Here is a 23654-nt window from a genome sequence, read left to right as displayed (position 1 = left end):
GCCGTTTTCAGTTTTGTACATCTCTCTGTCGTAGGCTTCAGTTTTTGCTTCTTTTAACTTTAATTGCTTTCTCTCCTCTGTTTTTGTGTCTTCTTTTTTTCCCTCTGTAAACAGACCGACGTCACATTTATTTCTTTCGGCAGATTGATATGATATCAAATAATCCTCCGGATTTAATTAGAGCCGCATCCCAAGCAACTGTTGTCTATTCTTTATAGCAACTCATCTGTTATTGAGAAATAACAGACCTTGGAATGCTGTGATTAACCAATCAGAATCGAGTATTTCACCCAGCCATGTAATAACTTTACATATGCGAGTCTGTACAGGTTGGACTGCAATAATGTTTTTAGCTGCATCCTAAAATAATGAATACTGTTAACGACAGTGTAACAGCTGCTCTCTAACATACTGCACCTTACATCTTGCTTTGTGTCATTAAAAGCTAGCAGCATGTTAGCATAGTAGCAGACCATGTGATATGATAGTGAATTGGTGTTTTTTTCCCTGACGAGTGGAGATTTTACGATCACATTAGCTCATCATCAGATAATCAGAACCCCGTTCATAATGTTGCATGTGAGAATTTTCCCCCATTTAATGTAACTCTGCTTTACCGTTTTCATGAATAACGCATTTTTAATTAGGCTGGGCTGAGAGGCTCCATCCATTAAGGCTTCATGTATGTGAATATATATATATAGCAGGTAGAAGCCTCTTAAAGCTCATGTGTCATTTATTCGGTTCTCCCTGGACCCGAAGTGGAACATGGCCCCGGAAACAGAAATATATAAATAAGTCTGTGTGTAAATATACACACAGAAACGCACACTGGTACACTGTGAGAGGGAAAGGAAGGCACACACTAACTTTTTTTAATTAGATTAATAAATCAAAGAGGTGGCTGCCTGTGACGGCTGTAGCCTCGACGCTACTCCAGTAAGTCTGCATCAAGCCGCCGTAGCAAAGCCGGAGCGTAATGATGTAACCACACCGCTTTTGTGTGTTTGTGTGTGTTTGTGCGTTTGAGGCGAGAGGTTTCGGGAAGCAATTCATCTGACATGTTTTCCAAAAAGTGCTTTCTCTACAAAACTCCGAAGAAGCGTCTGTGTGTATTTATACTCCTTTTCCCCTCCCTGCATTCATCAGCATTTGGTGTAGCAGTGGGTGGCCAACGATCTGTTTGGACATGCTGCCTCCCCCCCCTTCTTCCCTGACCCCCTCCTCAATCAAACTGAGCTCCCAGCTTTTCCTCCACCCTCTAAATCCCTTCATACCCGTCGCGGCTGTTTTTCTTAAAGTTTGACATCATGCTAATGAAGGTTTGCTGTCTGCCGTTGGTTGGCAGCTGCTCGGCTGTCTCAGCCCAGATAACCCTCTGACAACAGCATCATTATTTATATTTACTTGTTCTCCGGCAGCATAAATAACATTAGGTGTTAATGACAACTCACCACAGCAGTATAGGGGAGAGAAGAGGTGTAGTGCTGCACTGCCTGCCTGCAAGCTGTTTGTTTGATAGTACAGAAACATGCACAGTAAGCAAAACTCACTAATTTAACACGCTGGCTGCATGTACGTGCAGACAGGAAACCAGGTTAGTGGGAGAAATCAGAGGTGTTCACCTGGTTACTGTACAATCACACTTTGCATGATGATCAATAATGAGGTTTCTCTTTGCGCTTCTTTTTTTACCAAAGAAGTGTAAGCGACACAGGAAGCTGCAGCTCGAGGAGTTCTTTTCTGGTCGGAGCGTTTGGCCTGATGGCAGAGTGAGAGGACAGACTCTGCAGTGTGAGAGCACATAGTGTTTCCCTACTATCTGCACAATACTATAATTTTAGAGATAGTCTACCATTCAGCCGTGGGAACTAACTTCTTTTTCATCTCGGCGTCTTGGTGGACTATTTCACAGGGTGTTCATTTCTTGCTCTACCGTGTAAATGTTCCTACTTTCCTTCCATTTATCCAGAACCTACATATAAATATATACTGTTAGCAAATGAATGTTTCCGTTTCCTCAATATCTGGGGTAGATCTTTCTCACAACTCTTCTCAAAATGTCTTTTTTTCCACCACAGACATGTTGCTATATCCATCCACTTTTTTAGTACCGTAATATCCGGTGTATAAGAGGCACTTTTAAGACATTTTCTTTGTCATCTAAAAAGTGGGCTGCGTCCTATACACCAGTGCGACCAATATAACTGTATAAAATGCAGAGAGAGGTATGTTATTGTGTAATGGTAATTATATAATCTAGTTAAAGTTGACGGTTGTTACGTTATGACGTCACATCTCCGCATTAAACTGTTTCCGGGTCCAAGCCGCTACAACGTCTCCTGTTTACAACATGCCGCAGTGCTGCTTTGTGAACTAAACTTGATTGTTGCTGACGCTTCGTCACGGACATGCACCGTCATGATCGCCATGGCAGCCGCCACCCTCACAACAACCAACGTTACCGCAGGCCACCAGCTACCTCTAGCTACAGACAGATGGTAGGCTGTAATTTGAATGAAAATATATTGAAATAGTGTTGAAATAACTTTTAACATTAATAATTATTAATAAATAACTACAGAAAACCTGAAAACAGACTGCGTCTTATATTCCAGTGCGACTTATATTACAGATTTTACGGTAATTACCTTTTAATCGCAGCTTTGGATTCACTCTTTTCAACCCTTTTCACTGCACATGCTTTCCTAGTCTCAAGTCCTTGTCATGCAAATCATACTTGCAACATTCGAAATGCAACTGAAGAAGCCATGTTTTGCACATGGCCAAAGAAACCGGGCTCTCGGTCGTAACAGAGTTTTGATTAAAAAATGGACTTGAGTCTTATGAAATCTGGTAACTGCAAAAAGCTGGCACTAGACATTGTCTGTCCTCTTATCGTGTTAAGTTGTTGCGAGACTGTAGTTAAGTGTTTCCAATATGATTAGATTTCTACCTCTATATACCCTTCTATTTTATGAATGTAAATGGTAATGCTCCGTTGCTCAAGACCGTGGCGTACCAACCAAACCTCCTCCAGGTGTTACATCAGTGAAAACGGCCTCTAAAAACAGCATGGAATTCATGTGGGCCACTTAACTAAACTAGCTGCTGTAATTGCTTCCGCACACTTCACACATACAGACCTAGACATTCATGCGTAAACATACTTGGCCACACACAAACAAATATACTGTATATATTACACAAACACCAGGAAGTGGCTCTCTCTGGGAGATGCGCACACTTTACGGCACTCATAATTACCTCCCCAATTGCATCTGATGGGTGCAAATCAGGCTGCCACTTACCGCCGTCATTAAATCCATGGAGCACTGACTCACTATCTGATTCCTGCAACACCCACCATATCGACAGCCACGCTCGCGCCTTGAATCCACCATAATAGGTCTACTGCACATGATATAATGGCTTGATAGTCCATGAAGGCCCACTGGAGGAGCTGGCTCGCTTTACTCATAGCTGCATTTCTCCAACAGGGTCAAGCAGCATTAGCCGCGTGGTGCTAATGGGCTAACAGCTAGGAAAACAGCTTATCTATCCTTTGTGTGTTTTTGGTCTCGCTCTCTGAAGGGCTGTAGGGGTTAACGTGGAGCTCGTATGTTGTTGCACACCATTAGGCGCTGGAGTAGTTAAGAAGAGTGATTGTTAAATAAAAGTCTCATATTTCGGGTTGAGTTTGTGACGGTGTTTGTTCGTATGAATCACGGTTTAAAGTACCGTCTTTAAGGCAGTGATGCAATTTAACTGGAACTATGGTGTCTCAGAATAAACTGTGCAGCAGCAAGCAATAAAGTCGTATCTCTATTTCATGACAAAAGGAAGGGAAATAATTGTGAGAAGCACTTCTAAAGCACAAACAACCTTCAGAGGAAACTCAGAGTCTGTGACTGTGCATAACTTTCATCAGACTTTTATTTCATTTCTAATGTGGCAATTATAAAACGGCTTCATAGGGTTGAAATGCAAGTGTGGTAATTTTCTGCTGCTGTCTGCCTGACCCTTCCTCTGTCAATAGCACCCAAACAAAACAAAAGTATAATGCGTGCACCTCTGAGTGGAATATTAGACCCCTTTCCAACATCTCCTCAGCGGGAGGGGGAGTCATTTTTGGCTAAATGGTAAAAGAGAAAACAGCTCAGGCTTCAGTGTCAAGGCAAGAGGAAAACAGCTCAAAGTGATGTAATGAAGTGCAACGTGAAGGAAAACTCTAATTGCACTTGAATGTCTCCGTCTCACTCACTCATGTGTCCTTGTCTTTGTCAGGAGGCCAGCTGGAGAGTCTGATGGAGACCATGAGAGCAGAGATCGCCGCCCAGCCGCCAGTGGAAGGATCCTACGCTGCACGCCGAGGGGACTACTGCATAGCCAAGTTTGCTGATGGCGAATGGTAAACACACTTTAAGATGTGATATTGTGTAGCCTTTGGCTGGAGATATTCTTGCTTTTAACTATGCGTTTGGGTGCGCATGATGGCTGCCACGCGTTCCCTGCGTCTGTTTGGAGCGTCGGTTGCGCACGTCCTCAAACAATACCGCTAGGCGAGATGCAGATGAACGGTAGGGGCAGTGTAGAGGCAGAGGGGATGTGACAGGGTCAACACAGAAGCAGTGACACGAAGGGCAGAAAGACAAGCTGATAAACCAAGTCCGTAATTATCCACAGGTAAGTTCCATTTCAGAAGTCAGCGGGGAAATTTGCTAAATTAAATGGAAACAAGTCCGGGACCGTTACGTACGTGCACGGAGGAAAATGCCGACGGTGTGTTTTGTTCACCTATCGCACAAAAGCTGTCGCTTTTTCTGCCGTGATCTCAGAATAAACACAAAAGTAATGTCCTCGAGTGTTGCCATGTCTGTTGTTTACATCCCGCGCATAGGGCAGTTGCATACAGCCCCAGCTCTCTGGTGTGCCCTCTAAAGGTATCCTCCAGTAACACACGTAGAGCACAGACAAGTATAGCCGCTTTCCCACTGGTCAAAAAACCCACTAACACCCGGCTTTTTTGCTTAAAGGCTACAATCGGCATTCAGACCCAAATCAAATGAATCTGCAGTAGACCTGGGTAAATATCGCTTCGGCTCTGATCGGTATTGATGGGAACACAAAACCTGTGTCGAAACGCTAATCTCCGCCCCCTTTCCAGCGTGATGCTATGCTCCGTCGGGAACTTCTGCAACTTCTTGTCATCTCAGCTACAAATTCCGCCCGTCTCCGTCCGAGCAGCGCTCGAACATCATTCCAAATTTTGTAGCGTTGAGTTTAATAAACAGATTGAATGAGGAATAGATACAGTAAAGACCTTAACATCTTCACTGTTTACTAACTCTGTTTTGGGTGTGTTTGTGACGTCAGACAGTGATGCAGCAGAAAAGAGGAGGATACTCAACTGGCAATGGGAAAAGAGACAATTGGCAATAGGCATTGTCTTCCCGGGTCTGAAAAACCCACGCTAAGTTTGGTAGGAAAGGGGTATATGTGAACAATTATGTTCATGACGCAGCCGGTTATGTACACGAACACCAGGTTAAAAAGCAAGTTTATCACCGGCCTTACAGTCTCTCACCCATATCAAGCAGATCCCCTTGTTTTGAGTAAAAGTTCCTTTTTGCGAACAGATTTTTATGACTTTCTGAAGCAAAAATGTACATAAACTTTTACATTTGACATCATATTTATCAGCTTAATTTCCCTGCGATATGTACGTTTGCATTTTGATCCCTCTTAAGAATACCTGACATTTTTGTCTTGTCTCTATTTAATCCTGTGATGCATTAACTGCAGACACCCACAGGCTGTAATTAGCTCTCTGCCACTGCTTTGGCCCCTTAGAATCAGCAGTGGCTTGACACTAACACACACACACACACACACACACACACACTCTCCATCCAGTCTCCTCACCGGATGTTGGAAGTTTACAGATGGTCATGGGGACAGATAAAAGTCACAGTGACGGAGGGAGGGAGAGAGGGAGAGAGGGAGCGTGTACGTCAAGAAGGTGACGACGAAAAAAGATTAGGAAACTGATTAAAAAACCAAATGTTCCCTCGACACAGGTGCTCTTCTGTCTTCCCTCCATCCTTCTCTGAAGGTTTTTCAGGGGCAAAACCAAAGTTATTCTTCTGCCTTCACCACCGACAGACCGCTCGTTTAATCCCACTCTTTTTTTTTTTGTCTGCAGAAATCTTGTTTTCTTTCAACAACAAAACACTTCTCCGAGAGGCGAATGTTTGAGATTTTTGTCTTCTTCTACATCATTCTGCGAGCTAATTATGTTCATGTTCACATTGTTCTGTGTCCGTATCTTTGTGCTCTGTGATGCATGTGAAATGTGGGCTTCTTTCATTAGGGGGCTAATTAGGAATTCGTCTCCTTTCAAGGCCTCTACGAGCAAGAGTAAACAGAAAGGAGAAACCTTTGTTCATCAATCACCCACACTCTGTCTCTCACTCTCTCTTTCTCTTGCTCTCTGCTCTCGGCGCGGCTCTTTCTGTCTTCCCGTTAATCACTTATTTTGGTTTTAACTTTGTTCCCTTGTCTCTCCGTGCCCGTGCGCCTGTAATTATTTGGCCTCCTCCTGCTGTCCTTGGTTCTCAGCCAATTTGTCGTTCGCCGCTCTCTCTGGGAAAAAAAGCGATGGTCAGATGAAGGGAGACTTTCTGGATTAAGTTTGAGGGGAACATGCTCTTTATGAATTCACAAGCACTTTATGTTGTATTTGCTTTAATCTGTAAGTTTATTTCAGATGCTGTGAAATCAAACCTTACAAAGTAAACCTCCTGGGGATTCTGATTAGCTCTGATGTGCTCGACTTGTTTGCTACAAGGCAAAAACTGGTTTAAATTTCTGTCCTTTATTGCAAAGAGGCCTCGGCGCAATTTCCCCAACCCCTGCCACGTCCTGATAGATCCCCTCTGTCCCCCCGCGCTCACTCCTCCCCCGGCCTGCTCATCCTCTCCTCTCCCCCGATCACAACAGACAGATCCTCCAACACCTTCTCCCCGGGGAAATAAGCGCGGAATCATTTACTCATCTCCTTTTCCTCTTGTGCCCCTTACTGTCGCTCTCTCTCTCCTTCTCTCCGTCTGCGTCTCTCTCTCAATTATCCCCTCTGCTGCTTGCAGGTACAGAGCCAGAGTGGAGAAAGTTGAGTCGCCAGCAAAGGTTCACGTCTTCTACATCGACTATGGCAACGTGAGTAACTTTGTGACCCTGAGTTGTGTGCTGGATGTTGCGTTGTCATCATTAAAACATAATGCTGTCGTTCGGGGCTCTGGGAACTCAAACATTAGTCATGTTTTGTTTTGGCCAAATCCACAGCCAGAGGGAATCTATCTTCTAAAGAGGGATTTCTTCTCTGTATCTGATTCTATTCACACACCAGTTGTTTGCTTATTTCTGCATTCAAAGCAGCCTTGCGGCCTTTATGTATCCTTCAAGCTGCTGTTTTTAGGACAAATATGATGCAGGCTTGTTTGTTCTCCCTTCATTGTTCACGACTAAAGCAAAGAGTGCAACTGAGTGTATCACTTTTATTCATTCTCATAACACTGACAAAAGCAGAACTCCCCCTCTCTCATCTTTTTTTTTTTTCCCCCCGTGATGACGAAGGCGCTCCATCCTTGCGAGTGTGTTTCTTGCCCACGTGCGTACACACGCTTGCATCACCGAGCGGCTCATGCAGCCAACCTCGGGGGCCCCGCGGGAGATTTCCCATGATGCAGCGTAGCGGCACAGTGTGTGACTGACCTCAGAGCAGGGGGGGACAACTCGAGGTTTGGCTGGCAGACGGGATGTGCGCTGGCATGTTGCTGAAAGTGTGATTCTCCGAGGCCGACCTGGCGCACACTAAAAAAAACAAAAAAAACCTCAAGCTGATATCTGCCTCATACTTTGCAGTTCTGCGTCACTCCAGGTTGAGTCATCCTGGCCTTGATTTCAAGCCGCTGTGTCATGAGCGATTCAGCGGTAGGCTCACTCGGCCACCTGTCTCAGGTGCACGTCCGACCTGAGTTATTGCGCGATCATTAGCAAACACAGCAGAGCTCTTTTGTCTTTCGTTTTTTAAAGCCCACATTTACAGTGCCGTCAAAATCTAATATGGCGTTGATAAATCTCAACCATAACCTTATCCATAATAAATGTTGAAGGTATTCTCTGTCTAGACTGAACAGTCCAATGAACACATTAACCTAAGATATGGAGGTCATTAAATTAACTCCCCTCTCCTAACGGCTGTTTTTGTCTGACTCTCCATCAGCAGCTTTTCGCTCAAAGCGGCCTCGGCTTACACCTGTCGGAGGACATCAACTTTATGTCTTCATTTCACCACATCAGTGAAATTTAGTGCTTACTCTTAACATAGTAATACATATTTTATGTACTCATAGACTTACTTATATACTTGTAGCTGTATAAACCACAGTACTGGGCTGTAGATCCACAGGTCTTACAGTGATAATCTCGCAGGATGAGGTAACACAATGGTGATTGAGCCTACGGCCCACTCATGAAAGCCTTTTCATTTGCAGTATTAAGGACTAGTTAGTGACGCGTTTTCCATCACCCAGCAGTGGTTGGTGTCGGTACTCGATCCGTCCCAGCTGCTCGAACCTTACTTATTCCTGCCCAATTTATACCTTGTATGTGTGAACATTTGACTGCAGCTAGTTGTTGTTGTTTTTTTTTACCTTAACAACAACCCAATATTACACAAATACACTACAATACAATACAAATAGCAGTACGTGGCCGTTATTAGTAGGGATAGACCGATTATCTGCGCCGATATTCGGCAGTTTGACGCTTATCGGCATCGGCCTTTATTTTCTTTTTTTCCCTTTTTTTTTAATCCGATGGCCGATAAGTTAATTTCTTTGCAAATTTTATTTAACTTTGTTTTATTTACTTTATAAAACTTCAGGAAGTTATTTATTTATTTATTTAAATTTTCAGTTAACTTTATAAGAGATGCTGCTGACCCTGGGAACTCCCTGCGCTTTTTGTTTGTTTGTTGAATATGCTTAAAGGCATTTAAACAAAGTTAAGTGTTGGAGTTTGTATTATTCAAAGTTTTGACGCCAATATTTTCACTTTTACTGCAAATGAATATCGGCTCCAAATATCGGTTATCGGCCTCCTTGACTACTAATAATCGGTATCGGCCCTGAAAAAACCATATCGGTCTATCTCTAGTTATTAGCCAACATAAAAGCACAGAAAGTTTGCAAGACTGCTCATGTTTAAGTAAAGATGTTTTACTTCTACATACAGACATTTGTGATGGACTTTAATGTTCTATCATTCTGTCACAGTCACCCACAGATCATTTATAAGTCATCTGATATAAATACACTGCTCTGGAGTTGTGTGTGTATTAAACGGAAAACACACCATGAAATGATTCTTCCTAGGCAACCAAGAAACTTCCTTGACAACCAAGCAACATTTCATGGTGTATTTTTAGTATATGGTATGTGGTGTACATTTAATGAAAGCAGTCACCAGATGTACTATTTATTCACCTATAAAACAGATTATACTTACTCTCTAATCTACTTGACCGACACAACTCCCTACATCTGGGATATCTGGGAAGTGTGCTCCCGCTATGACCGTTTATAACCACAGGTGCTGCAAAGAGAACGAAACTGAGATCTTTGAGATTGCTGCTTTAAAAACAAACATGAGTGTTTATGAGGCTGTAAAAGCAGGTAAACACACAGTAGTGTCACTGCAGAGATCAGATATTCATGATATGTGATGACTGTAATCAGTGGATAATAACACCTGAGTCATTGTTTGTTTCCCTAATTGGATACGTAGCACTCAAACTGCTCTAAATCTTATTCAAATGCTCGGCAAGTCGTCTTTTTTACATTTTACTATCTCCAGTTTGTTTCTAATCCGACTTTCAACTTGGCTCTATTGTCGCCTCTCCTCTTAGCTTGTAGCCGAGCTCGAGAGCAGATGGAGCTCGGTGAAAGTGACTCAGTGCTGCTGCAGAAACAGCTGTGAAATGATTGGGAAGGTGACATGTACACGCATGCAGCCCTTAAGTTACAAAGTGGCATCTGTCCGTCTCGCATAGTTGTAAACTCTCGTCGTTAAAGCGACAGAAGGATTCGATTCAGAATTCAGGGAAGATAGAAGAAGAAGAAGAGGATGAATTTACAGCCTGAGTACCTGCTGTGTTTCGCTCGAGAATGCCCTTCACTCGAGGAGCTGTTTGAGTTTTCGAGTTTGCACTCTGTGATGTCAAATAGTCAGAAAACAAACTTTCCCGAGAAGATTTGGACGACCCCGTCACATGTTTGTTTTATGCTGTATCATCACTGAGCAGGCCAGACGCTTCTCCTTAAATCTCTGTTGGCTTCCTTTAAAGTAGCAAGAGATGGATGTTTGTCATGTTTGCAAAGACAAAAACACACACACACTTGTTGTTGCGCTTCTCTTTAAACTTCAAAACCACTTCCCGAGAGTGAATATGTTTGATGCTGAAGTGTTGATAAAACAGAAATGCAAATGCTGCCGTGTTTATGTTTAATTTCATAGATAAAAACCATCAAAAACTGTTCCACATTTTGATTCCTGTCCTCTGCTCGTCCTCCCTCAGAGAGAAGTCGTGTCGTCCACTCGTCTGGCTGTCATCCCCCCTGCCTTCAGCACCCGGACCCTGCCAGCACAGGCCACCGAGTACGCCTTCGCCTTCATCCAGATCCCACAGGACGTAAGTGCAGAGCCGAGATATGTGTCGCCGCTGAAGGCTTCAAAAATTAACTTTGAGATCTCAACTTCTTCGCTCTTATTTTTTGCCAGCTTCGGAAAAGTTGACTTTTCTGGCAAGGCATGAAAAAGTGTTTGGGTGTCACTTGTGGCGCGAGGTGATGAAGTCTGCAACTGACAGACAGGGTCGAGTTTTGGTTCTGTAGAAGTGTTGGTGGAAATCCTGCTCATACATAATGCATGTTACACAGAAACACGAACTGATTTACGTGGTTGCAAAAATATGAGAAAACTTGACAAGGCAGCAGCTAGACACTGATGTTACTACATTTCACTTACATTGCACATCCTACATTATCATCCAGGTGCTGTTTGTGTCTGTGCATATAAATGGCCGTCTGATAGCCGAGCAGCAGTTACTGTTTATTTCCGCAGCAGCCCTAATCTTCTTGTTTACATCCGAGTGTGTTTACTCGCCCCTTCGGTGACCACTTGTGAGCGCGTGTGTGTCTCTGCGTGTGTGAGTGACTACACTGTTTTGTGTATGTCAGGGGGGGTCGGCTCATCGCTAGCCTCCTGAGCCGGCAGCATCCTGAGGAGTCGGTGCAGATAAAAACATGTTTTCTTTTTGCCGTGTGGCTGATTGGCACGGTGCTAAGGCCGGTCTTTAATTACTTGTGTTTGCAGGCGTTTGTTTATTTAAAGACTGTTTGCTCCACTAAGCTCAGATAGATGGATTGATATAAATAAATAGATAGATGGACAGAAAAAGATAGACATGTGTATTCTGATACAGTTACTAATTACTTGTAATCAGTAACCTACTGATGACTGCAATCCTACTAGCTAGCGGTGCTGTAGCTAGCGGTATCTGGCAGCGTTGATTGTTGTGAGGGTGGCAGCTGCCATGGCGACGGTGACGGTGCATATCCGTGATGAAGCGTTGGCAACAATCATGTTAGTTTTCCAAACAGCACTGCGGGCGTTGTAGTGGTTTGGACCCAGAATGATGTGGAGATGTGACGTCTTAACATCCAACAAGTTTAGCTAGATTATAGCAGCATCGTCTGGGTAAAATACCGTAACACAAAACATACCTCTCTCTGCACCAGTATATAGGACGCAGCCCACTTTTTAGATGAAAAAAATATTTATTAAAAGTGCGCCTTATACACCGGATTTTACTGTATTCCAGTCTGGGGCTTGTGTTTTTACCCACACTGTCCCAGCCGCGACATCACCAGAGTCACAAACTGTTTGTCAGTAGTCGTAGAGGAAGATGACAGGTTAGCTAATATTCATAACTGTAATTCTGTGCAGCTAACGTTAGCGGTTGGTCTTACCTGTAAACGTTCTTTAAATTAGATGTCAAGTCCTTGGATAATGACGGCATTTTCACAGCCGGAAGCCTAATGTGCTGCCACGCTGCCCCTTGTTAAGTTTGAGGAGCGGTGTTGTGAGACGTGTGGTAACGTGTGCGCGCAGGTGCATGGTATTATCAGAGACAGTCAGACGGAGGGGTTAGCAATGAGACACCAGATGTTATAGAGCATCTTTGGTATTATATCGTATTTTGGTGTAGCTACATGAACCTTTAATTACACATCATTATATTAAAGCTTCACACAGAGGAAGCTGTATTCATGTGTGTGTGAGAGAGATACAGAGAGAGAGAGAGAGAGAGAGAGAGAGAGAGCTGGTACTGCCTGAACACATGCTGTCACCTGTCTGATGACTCAGTGTCTCCTGAAGGATGAAGTGGCCCATCTGTTGATCCAACCCATGGGACAAAGGCATCACCTACACTTTACAGCCCCCTCACACACACACACACCACCCACACACACACACACAAAGCTTTACCACATGTTGGAAGCTGACACGCACCTTCCACCTCTCCCTCTCTGTCACTCTGCATCTGTCTAACCCCGCTCCCTCTTCTGTCGGTTTTTCTCTCGGTTTTTCCTTTCATGTGTTTCCCGTCTGCTTTATCTCGAGCTCTTCCTCAGTCTCGCACGCTGACAGCACGGCGCCCCACTTGTTCTGCGCCTTTGCCGCTGTGCACGGGAAAAAGGTTGCTGCCTTTGTCTGGCAGCCTGTCACCTGATGCCCTGCACAAAAGGTCTACCCTCACATGTAAACCCGCTTCAGTGTGTTACCTCTTTGGGTTTTTTTTGATGCTAGAAAGCTGCCAGTGGGACGTCATGATGCTGCTGCTTTTCACTGTAGTTTCCATAAATGTTACATAAGGTGACGAGACCCTCAAAAAAAACAGCCAGGTTGAGTTTCACCCTCACTGCCTCCTACATGAAACATGTCCGAGACAGAGATGTTACCTCCATGACACCTGCAGCCTCCGTCAGAGCAACAACTGCTTCCACATTTTTAGCACAATTTAATCCAGTGTGATCACAGATGTAGTGAACGCTCAGCTGCCTGCACTCAGCACCACTCTCTGCCACCTCTTTATTCTACCTGCTCAGCCAATTAAAGAAAGTAGCGAATGCCAGGAGTGCACTCGTAAAAAAGATGAACAACAAAATAAATTGTCAGAGAGAACACGCAGCAGATGCTTCCTAACGGCTGTGATTCGTAGGAAACTGACAATGTAAAGGCAGCTCTAGATAACTAATATTCCTATATATAATACGTCTTTACATGTCGGGTTAAAAAGCATTTATTTTTGGTGGAATAAGGTTACTGGAAAAGGCAGAAAAATACCTGTTGGAACTTCACATCTACCTACCTGTAATATTCCAACTTAACTTTATATAATTAAAGCTCCTGTCAGGAGTTTCTCACTGGTTATGAAACAGACTGAAATTAATTCTGATCACTCTTTATGAGCTACAAAAGCAAACCAGACCATGAGCGACAAGATTGATTATTTTTATATAGTTATTTTTAATGCCTGAAACAGCTGGCGGGGGGGGTAGGTGTCAGACGAAGCGATTAACTACACGCTGCCTTTGTTTACACTTTCCAGGGCAAACATTTAAACTAAGTGATACATGTGACTTCCACTTACCACTTAAGCATGCACAGGACAAAATCAGCAAAGAGATAAGAGGTACGGCTTTGTCCACAGGGGGCGCCAAAATCAACACAAAGCTAAAGTTGCTCACAAGAGCTTTAAAGTTCTAATCTTGAAGATCTCAGTTTCGTTCTCTTTGGCGCCACCTGTGGTGATAAACAGTAATTGCGGGAGCACACTTCCCAGATATCCAGACAGTGTTGCATTTGTGACGTCCACGGTTGGCTCCGGTTGTAACTCTTGCTTTTCCTCGCTGACGGTCGCTTTCCTTTTCAGACTGTTTGCCTTCATCTGAGCGTCGAGTTTGTTTCTTCTTCTTTGGATTTTCACTTATTTTTGAAGTTGTATCTGTAGTCATCCATCTTTTCTTTGTTTATTCAGCCATAGTAGATTACTGTTTACTCGCAACACTCGCAGGGACCGGAAAAGCAGCCGCTTAGCTCCGCCTACCCTCTCTGGCAGACCAACCACTGCTGGGTGATGGAGAACGCGTCACTAACTGGGCGCTGCTTGTGATATTTTCTGTGAAAAGTCGCCACAGACAGCCAGTCTGTACGAATTCAAATGCAAAGGCTTTCATCAGTGGGCCATCTGACTTAACAGACATTTATTTAAATGAAAATCTTCCAGATTATCACTTTAACGTTCATGTTCCAGAAAGAAATGATAAAAGACCGTTTTAAAAAAGCAGCACTGAATTTGAGCCCGAACAATACCCAGCTGCACGCCTAATTATATTGATTTACAGGAAGTAAAGTGCAATTACTTTAGCCTGCTCTTAACACACTGAAGCAGGTCTGTTCTGCACATATGGTGGACATGAGGGGGTCACTGCAAGACTCTCATTAATCTTGTATTGCCCCCTCACGAGTGTCAAAGTATTCTTGTTCTGTTTTACTCTCTCTCTCCTCCTGTGTCAGCTGTCTCTTACTCTCTCTCCCTCCCTCTCTCGCCCTGAGCTCCCCTGCAGCGCCTGTGACAAGTTGACCAGGGGGAGAGCGAGGACAAAAAAGGCCCCTTAGTTTTGTTCCTTGAACAAGCTTTCCCTGCCCACACACGCTCGCACACACACAAACACCAGACACGCACATACCCAAGGGCGGCTAGCTCGAAGGGGGTTGCCATGGAGACAAGACCAGGGCGAGAAAAAGAAGGGAAGAGGAGAGATGGATGGTGTAGGGGCAGGGATGGATGATGGCCAGGGACTTGTTTTTTTGTTTTCAAGTGTCTCCCTGCTTCTTCTCGGAGGTCAGGATTACACGCAACCTCCGCCTCTTCCTCCAACATGTGTTCAATCAAATGTTAGCCTTTCACATATAAGAGGTTAGGGATAAGAGAGAGTGAGGTAACTAAGTGAAGAATGAGAAGAAAGGGGAAGAGGGTAGTGAGAGTCGGGACCATTAGATAGTTCAGCCACACGAAAATCTCTTGAACTGGTTGAGTAGATAATTGCTGCGCTACACGACGGACAGATTACATCGTGAGTGATCATGTAAGTGTAATCGAGTGGTGGCTGTAGGGGCGTGACTTATTTCTGTATGACCAGATGGGGCTGTTTTATCAGCCTCTGTATTGCATGTATTGCATGTATTGGTGTGTGTACCCCCAAGATTCTGCAAGTTAAATTAAAGACTTTTTAATACCACTTAAAATTAAATAAATGTATGAAGAACAGAATAAACTGTATAGTAATTAAAAACAAAAGAAATGGATGGATTTAAACGATCCCCGTCTCATCCCGTCCCTCTTTCCTTCAGGAGGACGCCCGTGCCGACGTGGTCGACTGCATCGTACGGGACATCCACAACACCCAGTGCCTGTTGAACGTGGAGTACTCGGGCGCCACCTGCCCCCTCGTCACAATACAGTTTGGGGACACCAAGGACGACGTGGGCCTGGGCTTGGTCAAGGAGGGCCTGGTGATGGTGGACGTCCGCAAGGAGAAGTACCTGCAGAAGATGGTGAGTGAACAAAGGGGGTGTTTAGTTGGTGATGAGAGGGCGGTGTTCAAGTCTTCAAATCAGCTTTTTTAGGGCTGATGTTCTTTCTCTCTTAGGAAACAATTTAAACTTACAGAATGTGGGTGTATTAAAGGGCCAGCTCGACGATCTTCAATCTCAGTCCTATCATGCTATTAGGGGAGCTTATGCCATTATGGTTGAAAAATTGTAGTATTTCACTCCAGCGTCTTTCGCTGGGTTGTTCCTTTCAGAGGGAGGGGCGCAATGCATGCTGGGTGTTGTAGGAATGTAGAATGGGCGAAACCAGGAGCTGTTTGTACAACTTTCTCCACAGCTATGGCGCCAATTTCAAATATTATTGCTTCTAACGATTACAGAGAACACCAGCTTTTGGCTTTTTCCAGGGGTGAACTGCTCCTTTAAGGCAATAACCACTTTCTCTGTCGAAGCTTTCACACACTCTGCTCTCATGGCTGTAGACCGGCCAGGCACAGTTAACGATGTCCCCAAAAACTGATGTTCAGTAGATCTTTGACTTTCTTTTCCGGAGTGAATTCTCTTACAGAATGAGGGGTTTGTACTCAGGAGGAGATGTGTTGAATATTCCAGCTGCATTAAAGGAAGGTTAAGGGTCTCCTTTTGTGAAGGAAATCATTGATCAGGTCAGTTTGTCACTTTAGGTACCTTTTTGATCGATTTTCCAGCCCACGCTGTTTGTTTGCTGTTTGCCTGAGCAGCAGAGTATCTGATTTCAAATATTAGCTTCACGTTGGATCAATATTTATGCCAGCTGTTATAAATAGACAATAGCTTCAATTGATCAGATGGTAGCAGGTGCTACTTAACTTAAAGCACACAGTGAAAGTTGAGCGTTCTCATTGGCAAATGGGCCCCTCGTGTATTATCGAGTGTTAATAGGTTCATGCCGCCTTTGGCTTACTGACACTCCAATAATTACCACATTTCCATGGTAGCGTGCATCTGGCCGCTCATTTCCTCCCCTGACTTTGTCACGTATAGATTGTTTTTGATAAATGACAGCTCACATCGCCTGTAGCTTTGGTGATTTGAAAACCGCGAGACACAAAACCTCTTCACACTTGTCAATCCACGGGCCGCACAACATATACTTAAACACCTCTACAATTTGCCTCAGATGGCGGCCATTTTGTCAAACGGTGAAGCGTTGCTCATTTACTTTCCCCTCATTATGCTAATTCTCCCCGCAGACTCAAAGCGGCTCTGTACATGAAAGATAAAGAAAAATGGAGGATATTTATTCCTGCTGCAATTACCGCTTCCACACCACCCTGATATTAGTCACTCTGCTGTTTATTTAAGAATTCAAACACACAAAGGGATGGAGCAATATGACCACAAGCTTGTAGCTAATCACGATTTGCATTTATATAAATGAGGGGCTGGTGGGAAGCACGTGTTCGTCTTTTACACGATTTATCTCCTCACATGGAGGCTCGATTTTGTACACACTAAAGAGCAGCGATAAAAGCACTTCCCGCCTCCCAGTAAGTCAATAAAGCACTGTGCATCATTGTACGAGTGCTTTGACCTCTGACCTCTCAAGAGTAGCCAAAGACCATAATGCAGTCTCTGGGTAATGGACCCTATAGACAAGGGACAGTGATTAAACCCTACCAGCCGTACGCCTGATAGCCGTACAGACTGCACACATTCAGGTTTTGTTGGATCAAATGGTTTCTCTTTAGTATTCAACAGCTGCCTCTCCGCTATTCGCCTTTTTTCCGAGCCGGCTTCAGACGAATATTTAGATCTGGAGAAAGCTTAACAAGCGTAGTGTTGCCAATGTGCTTACAAGTGTGTTGAAGTAAGCCGTACAGCGTCTCTGCTTGATAATTCCACACATCGAGTGTGTTTGCACGCTCAAAGCAGAACAAGCTCGAGTGTGATCGGGCCACTTTCAGACCTCTGAATGGAGGAAATGTGATGCTGATTCAGAGAGTGTGTGTGTGGGATTCTACTGACGGATGTTTTGCGGTGTACAGTAGCTGTGTTGACCAGGTAGAAGTTCATTATTAGAGCCGAAGGCTGCAGCAGTGCAACGCCTATTACATGGCTCTATATCTAATATGGTTTTGATGTTGTTTATATGGTTCAATTTCTGTTCTTAAAGGATCTTTTAGTTCAACTAGTTGATAATCGACTCAATAATGGACGATTGATGGTAGTTCAGTCTGTAGGGACTTGGCTTGAGAACCGGAGGATGGTTGGTTCAGGTCCCAGTACATACCAAACATTGGGTCATTGGGGCTGGTGGCTGGAGAGGTGCCAGGCACTGTCCAGGTGCCCAGGGATGTCCAGGGATTGAGAGTATATCATCTTCTTCTTCTTCTTCTACTTCTTCTTCTTTTTCTTCCACTTCTACTTCTTCTTTTTCTTCCACTTCTTCTTCTTCTACTTCTTCTTCTTCTACTTCTACTTCTGCATCTTCTTCTAGTTCTTCTTCTTCTACTTCTACATCTTCTTCTTCTTCTACTTGTACATCTTCTTCTTCTTCTACTTCTACTTCTTCTTCTTCTTTTTCTTCTACTTCTTCTTCTACTAATTCTCTTACTTCTTTTTCTTTCACTTCTACTTCTTCTACTTCTACTTCTTTTTATTCTTCTTCTACTTCTACATCTTCTTCTACTTCTTCTTCTTTTTCTTCTACTTCTACTTCTACTTCTTTTTCTTCTTCTACTTCTACATCTTCTTCTACTTCTACTTCTACTTCTTCTTCTTCTTCTTCTTCTTCTTCCTCTACTTCTACTTCTACATCTTCTTCTACTTCTTCTGCTTCTCCTTCTTCTGCTTCTTCTTCTTCTTCTGCTGCTGCTTCTTCTTCTTCTTCAATTGGCCGATAGTCTGAAAATCAATTTGCCACAATATTTACGTTCAATTAATTGTCTCAGTCATTTTTCAAGCTAACAATCCTTTTATTCTCTCAGTTCAGCTTTTCAAATGTGAGGATTTGCTGCTGTTCTTTGTCTCGATAATTGAATCTATTATGTCCTGGACTCTTGGTCGGACGAAAACGAGACCTGTCACAAAGTCACCTTGGGCGCTCACATTACAATGAGCTTTCTTTTGCTATTTGAAATTTTGTAGACTAAACAATGGGCGATTTAAAATTGGAAAAGCAGGAAGATAAAGTGAATTAAATTGGAGCCCTTTAATGGACTTAAATTTTAAATCTTTTTCATACCAATCCATCTGCTGTGATTGTTTGGTTCTTTCAGTGTCACCGTCCCTATTTGGTGTGCACTTTTGGACTGGTTTGCTCCTTTGGCTGAAGGCGTTTACAGTTCAGTCTGTTGATTTTTTTTTAATGTGTGTTGTTGACCTCCAGTCATTTGTTTGCAAGCCACATTTCTGGCTCAAAGATTCATGAGCAGCCCTGCAGCTGCTGCTGGTGCGACAACAGAAAGTGTTATCTCACAGGGGCAGCACGGCCAAAAAACTCTTCTAAGATACAACCTTTTGTTGACCTCTGGATCCGCGCCCCTATTCTTCTCCTCTTTTATTGAAACTTCCCCTTGAGCTTTTGATAGCGTAGTATCCAGGCCGACTCACCCCGAGCTCTTTCTCCGCTCCTTTCTCTCCTCTCGCTCATCCAGACTATCAGCCTCCTTGTAAAAGTGACTTTTGTGCCTCCTATCTGCTCCATTTTAGCTCTATTCTTTATTCATTATCCATTCCGGGGGATTGGAACATGGTCATTGTAATCTGTACTCTAGTGCTAAGCATTGCATAACAGATGGGCTGTAACGTTCACTGGCACTCTAGCAACTATCAATAGTCAGTCATAAGTGCACTGAAGGTTAACACCAGTCTTTGAGGATGGCATTGTCCCAAGAGACGGAGAGCGGCGAGGGATATTCATCCATTTGGGGTTTTATCTCCTCTTTCAAGTGCGTTTCTGCCCTAAGCCCTGCATTCACTGATGCCCACTATGCACGCCATATGGACGCCTATTGCTGCAGCTATACAACAGTATGGCGAAGGATAAACAGTCATTGTGAAAGTGTAGGCGAAAAGATGATCTTATGGATGCCAGCTGCTGGTTTCTCATTGGAGGGATGTTGGTTATTAAACAGACAGACAGGAAGAGAGGAAGGAGGGTGTGGGTGGAAGGACAGTAAGCCTCATTATGATTGATATTCTGTACTTAGTAAAGGGGAAACAGAGTGACCCAAAGGCGAGGATGGACGATAAAAGCCTGGGATTAAAGTACAACTGCCCTTTTGTCCTACATAATACAACGGCCCAAAAAGCCTAAATCGGAGCGCTTGTATACATTTCATACAGTTTATATCCATTACACTGTATACAGTGACAGTCAGGCAGATTTAATGTCATAGTATAAAGTTTAATCTGTCATACATCTGGCATGTCGCGTGTGGTCGGTCAGCACATGTGTTGTTTACGAGGCTTTGATATTTAGATTATCATCAATGAGTGATATCATTGCTGTATCAAGAGCACAGCATTGGAAACAGAAGGGACATTATGTCATTTACAGTATATACAGTTTATACAGTATTACAGGCTTTATAGGCCAGTAACTGTGTCATGCTGTTCTTTTTTCCTCTCACTATGCTATAGTTCTCTTAAAGGGATAGTTCAGATTTTTGGACACTGAATTGTGTGAAATACTTGTTAGTGGTGTAGTGGATGCTTTCATACAACTTGGCGTCCAAAAATCTGTTTAAAGAGGGGGTATGATGCTGTTTCATATTTTAACACATATATATAATGTTACAATGTTGGATGTCCTTACTAAACGTGGGTGATGTTTCAAATCTGTAGGTAAAAGTATGTTGGAGTAATCCCCTGTTAAAAAAAGCTACTGCAAACACTTGCTTTCAAACAGACTTCGCCAGACGCTTCACTTTGTGATGTCACAAAGTGGAGGAACTCTATATTTGGGCATCTGCCCTAGTCACAGCAGAACTTCCTGCCCCTGGCACAGTTTAAGGACACGCCCACCCAGCAGCTTAATCTGCTCAACAGCTCTGCTCGTCAAGTTGGTTAAGAATGTCTTACAGTGTTTCTTTGGCTGTCAAGGAAAGCCGTCGGTGAGCAGCAGACATTTATTTCAAATAAAAACAGTCAAGTTTACTCTTTGCCGACAACTCTAGGGTAGGAGGCGTGCCTCAAACAATAAGCTCTGCCCCTCAGCAGGCTTCAGAGAGCTGGCCAACCAGAAAGAAGCGGGTTCATAGGGGCGGGGGACAGAGCAGACTCAGTCGTTTCAGATAGAGGCTGTATTCGGGCCTGCACAGAGCACCAGTGTGAGTTTTTTTAACTGTAAATTATGCTAAGCTACTCCACAGGTCTCACAGAGTGAAATATGTAGCTTGAAATTAGCATAATACCCCCCCCTCTTTGTTTATGCTCTTCCTCTTTGTCACCACTCAGGCATTTTAAATTCATATACAAAGATTGAGAAGAAGGTCGAGATTTCTGTACAAATCAATTTGTAACACACACGACTGTGTTGGCATGTTCCCGCAGGCACAGTCCGGCTGCACTCTGTAGATTGTGAGGTGCAATTGGCCGCTAGCAAAGTGGCAGCCAGTGTAAATGCTATCATCACGTTAGGATCATAAATTAGCTGTTTGCAGAGCTCAACAATTATGCTTGCCCTAGATAGCCAGATTAGAGCTGTGTCAACCATGTCATTAGGTCTGATTGCTCCTGTGCAAGCTGCTATTCTTGAGTTGTGGAGAGAAAATGTGTGTTTCTTCACTTCATTATATAATCTAGCAAATGTGTGAATAAGAGTGCATTGATTTTTTTTTTTTCTTTCTCCATCACAAAAAGCGAGCATGAAATGAAGTGTAGAGTTTAATCAATAGGGCATCAAGTACTGCTATTAATGGAAGCAGAAACTTTATTAAGGCCTTAAGTATCACTTGGAATTTAAGTACAGTTGTATTGAAGTATTCTCACTCAAGCTGCAAACACCTATTAAACATCTTTTAAATCACTTCAGCCCGTTTTATAGGCTTGTTTTTAGTGTTTAGTCTTAACTGTTTGCTTTGTACTTTCTTTTCTATTTTATCTCTCAATATCCTCAACTTTCATCATCCTTCTGTCTTCTTTTTACTGTTTTTACTTTTGTCTTCTCTTTAACTTTATTTTGATTGTACATTTATATAACCTTTTCTGTTATTGCCATCAGAATATCCTGCCTTTTGCTTTGTCATAGCTTTTTTGAGCTTGTTTTAATGGGGCTATATACTTAAAGAAATAATCTTGAAGATTTTCATGTAATTAAATGTCTGTTAAGTCATTATTACCAAGTGAGGTATCAAGTTAGTGACGCGTTTTCTATCACCCAGCAGCGGTTAGTCTGCAAGAGAGGGTAGGCGGAGCTAAGCGGCAGTAAACAGTAATCTACTATGGCTGAACAAACAAAGAAAAGATGGATGACTACAGATACAACTTCAAAAATAAGTGAAAATCCAAAGAAAAATACACAAATTTGACACTCCGATGCAACTGGAGCAAACCGTGGACGTCACACATGCAGCACTGACCGGATATCTGGGAAGTGTGCTCCTGCAATTACCGTTTATCGCCATAGGTGCCGCCAAAGAGAACGAAACTAAGATCTTCAAGATTACCACTTTAAAGTAAAAGTCATTATACTGTTTATATACTTGTATATACTGTTTATACCTAACAACTCTGTCAGCTTTTGCGACCGAAATGTGATGGTTTTTATGCCAAACTTAGTATGTAAATATTCCGCTTCGGTTTGAATCGCCTCCCTTTTTTTTCTCCTCCTCATTTGGAGGGCTCGTCTCCTGCTCTGACCTGAGTCTCACACACTGACTTCATGCCTTCTCCACCTCAGGCACAGCACTAAGCCATCCTTAAATTGTCCTGGCACCATCAACTATCCACTGCTCTAATGGCACGTTGCCACACTGGCACACACTCACTAAAACACCCCCCCCTCCCTCTCTCTACCTCCATCCCTCTAAATGTCTCTCTCCGCTGATTGTTTAGAGTGTGATTTCTTTTACTTTTCTCCACCCCCTCCTTCTACATCACTCATTCCCCCCTCTTCTCCTTCCTCTCACCTTTTACATTCCCCTCTCCATCACTCCTTTCTTGTTTACTCGCCCCTGTGCTCTCCATTCCTCTTACTCCTCCGCCTTCTGCGCACCACTCCCTCACTTATTCGCCGTACTTGTCATTATTACTTTTATTCACTCACTCACACGCCCATCCTCCTCTCTCTCTGCTCTTTTTTTAACCTTTGCCGGTGCTGTTACCCTGACTGAGCTCGGGCACTTCATTTAGACGGCGACGGGAGGCGACTTGTTTGGCTTTTGCGCGCGCTCATTTGCATTTTTGTCTTTCAGTGATATGTCACGGTGAACAATAATCCCCAGGAATTAAAGTGAAGAGGCACTCAGATCAGACCTGGCGCTGGCCTCATAATGAGCTGTGATTTAAAACGCTGTTATCTGCAATTATTTAGAACTTGTATCAGCTGATTCTGCCCTGTGAACCCACAGCGAGTTGACAGTAATGCCTGTCTTTTATAATTTAAAGAGAAGGCACACACAGACTGAGTGCATGTGTTCTGTAGGCTAATATGTTAAAGAGAAGTGGTGGGCTTGACAGGTAATTCGATACACTAGAAATGTGTCTTTCTACCTGATTGGCTACACAACTTATAAGCGCCTGCAGCAGCCATCTTTGACCAGAACCCCTTTGTGGCAGATGCAGCAGAAATTAGTCTGTCATGACAGCTCAATGGGAAGATGGCTGTGTGGTTAGAAGCACTGTCTTTTGTGCTCGGCTGCTCTTCCACCAGTGTTTTCTGTCAGCAGCCGCCAAACGACATGACTGATTCCGGCGCTGGCAGGCCA

At 43.5% G+C, this 23654-nt stretch overlaps 1 protein-coding gene across 1 annotated transcript in view; it reads left to right on the top strand.

The window, feature by feature from the left end:
- snd1 (staphylococcal nuclease and tudor domain containing 1) overlaps positions 1-23654 on the top strand; it is a 209714-nt gene that overhangs the window by 173858 nt on the left and 12202 nt on the right. The window contains exons 19-22 of the mRNA XM_069671242.1: positions 4288-4411; positions 7149-7218; positions 10640-10753; positions 15541-15744. Of these exons, the coding sequence (XP_069527343.1) occupies positions 4288-4411; positions 7149-7218; positions 10640-10753; positions 15541-15744 (512 nt within the window). The remainder of the gene's footprint in view (positions 1-4287; positions 4412-7148; positions 7219-10639; positions 10754-15540; positions 15745-23654) is intronic.

Source organism: Semicossyphus pulcher, unplaced genomic scaffold, assembly GCF_022749685.1.
Source record: "Semicossyphus pulcher isolate SPU_LCO1_2020_fin unplaced genomic scaffold, fSemPul1.0.p SCAF_20, whole genome shotgun sequence".
In the NCBI taxonomy this organism is placed as follows: domain Eukaryota; kingdom Metazoa; phylum Chordata; class Actinopteri; order Labriformes; family Labridae; genus Semicossyphus; species Semicossyphus pulcher.
This window is presented reverse-complemented; position numbering and strand designations above follow the sequence as displayed.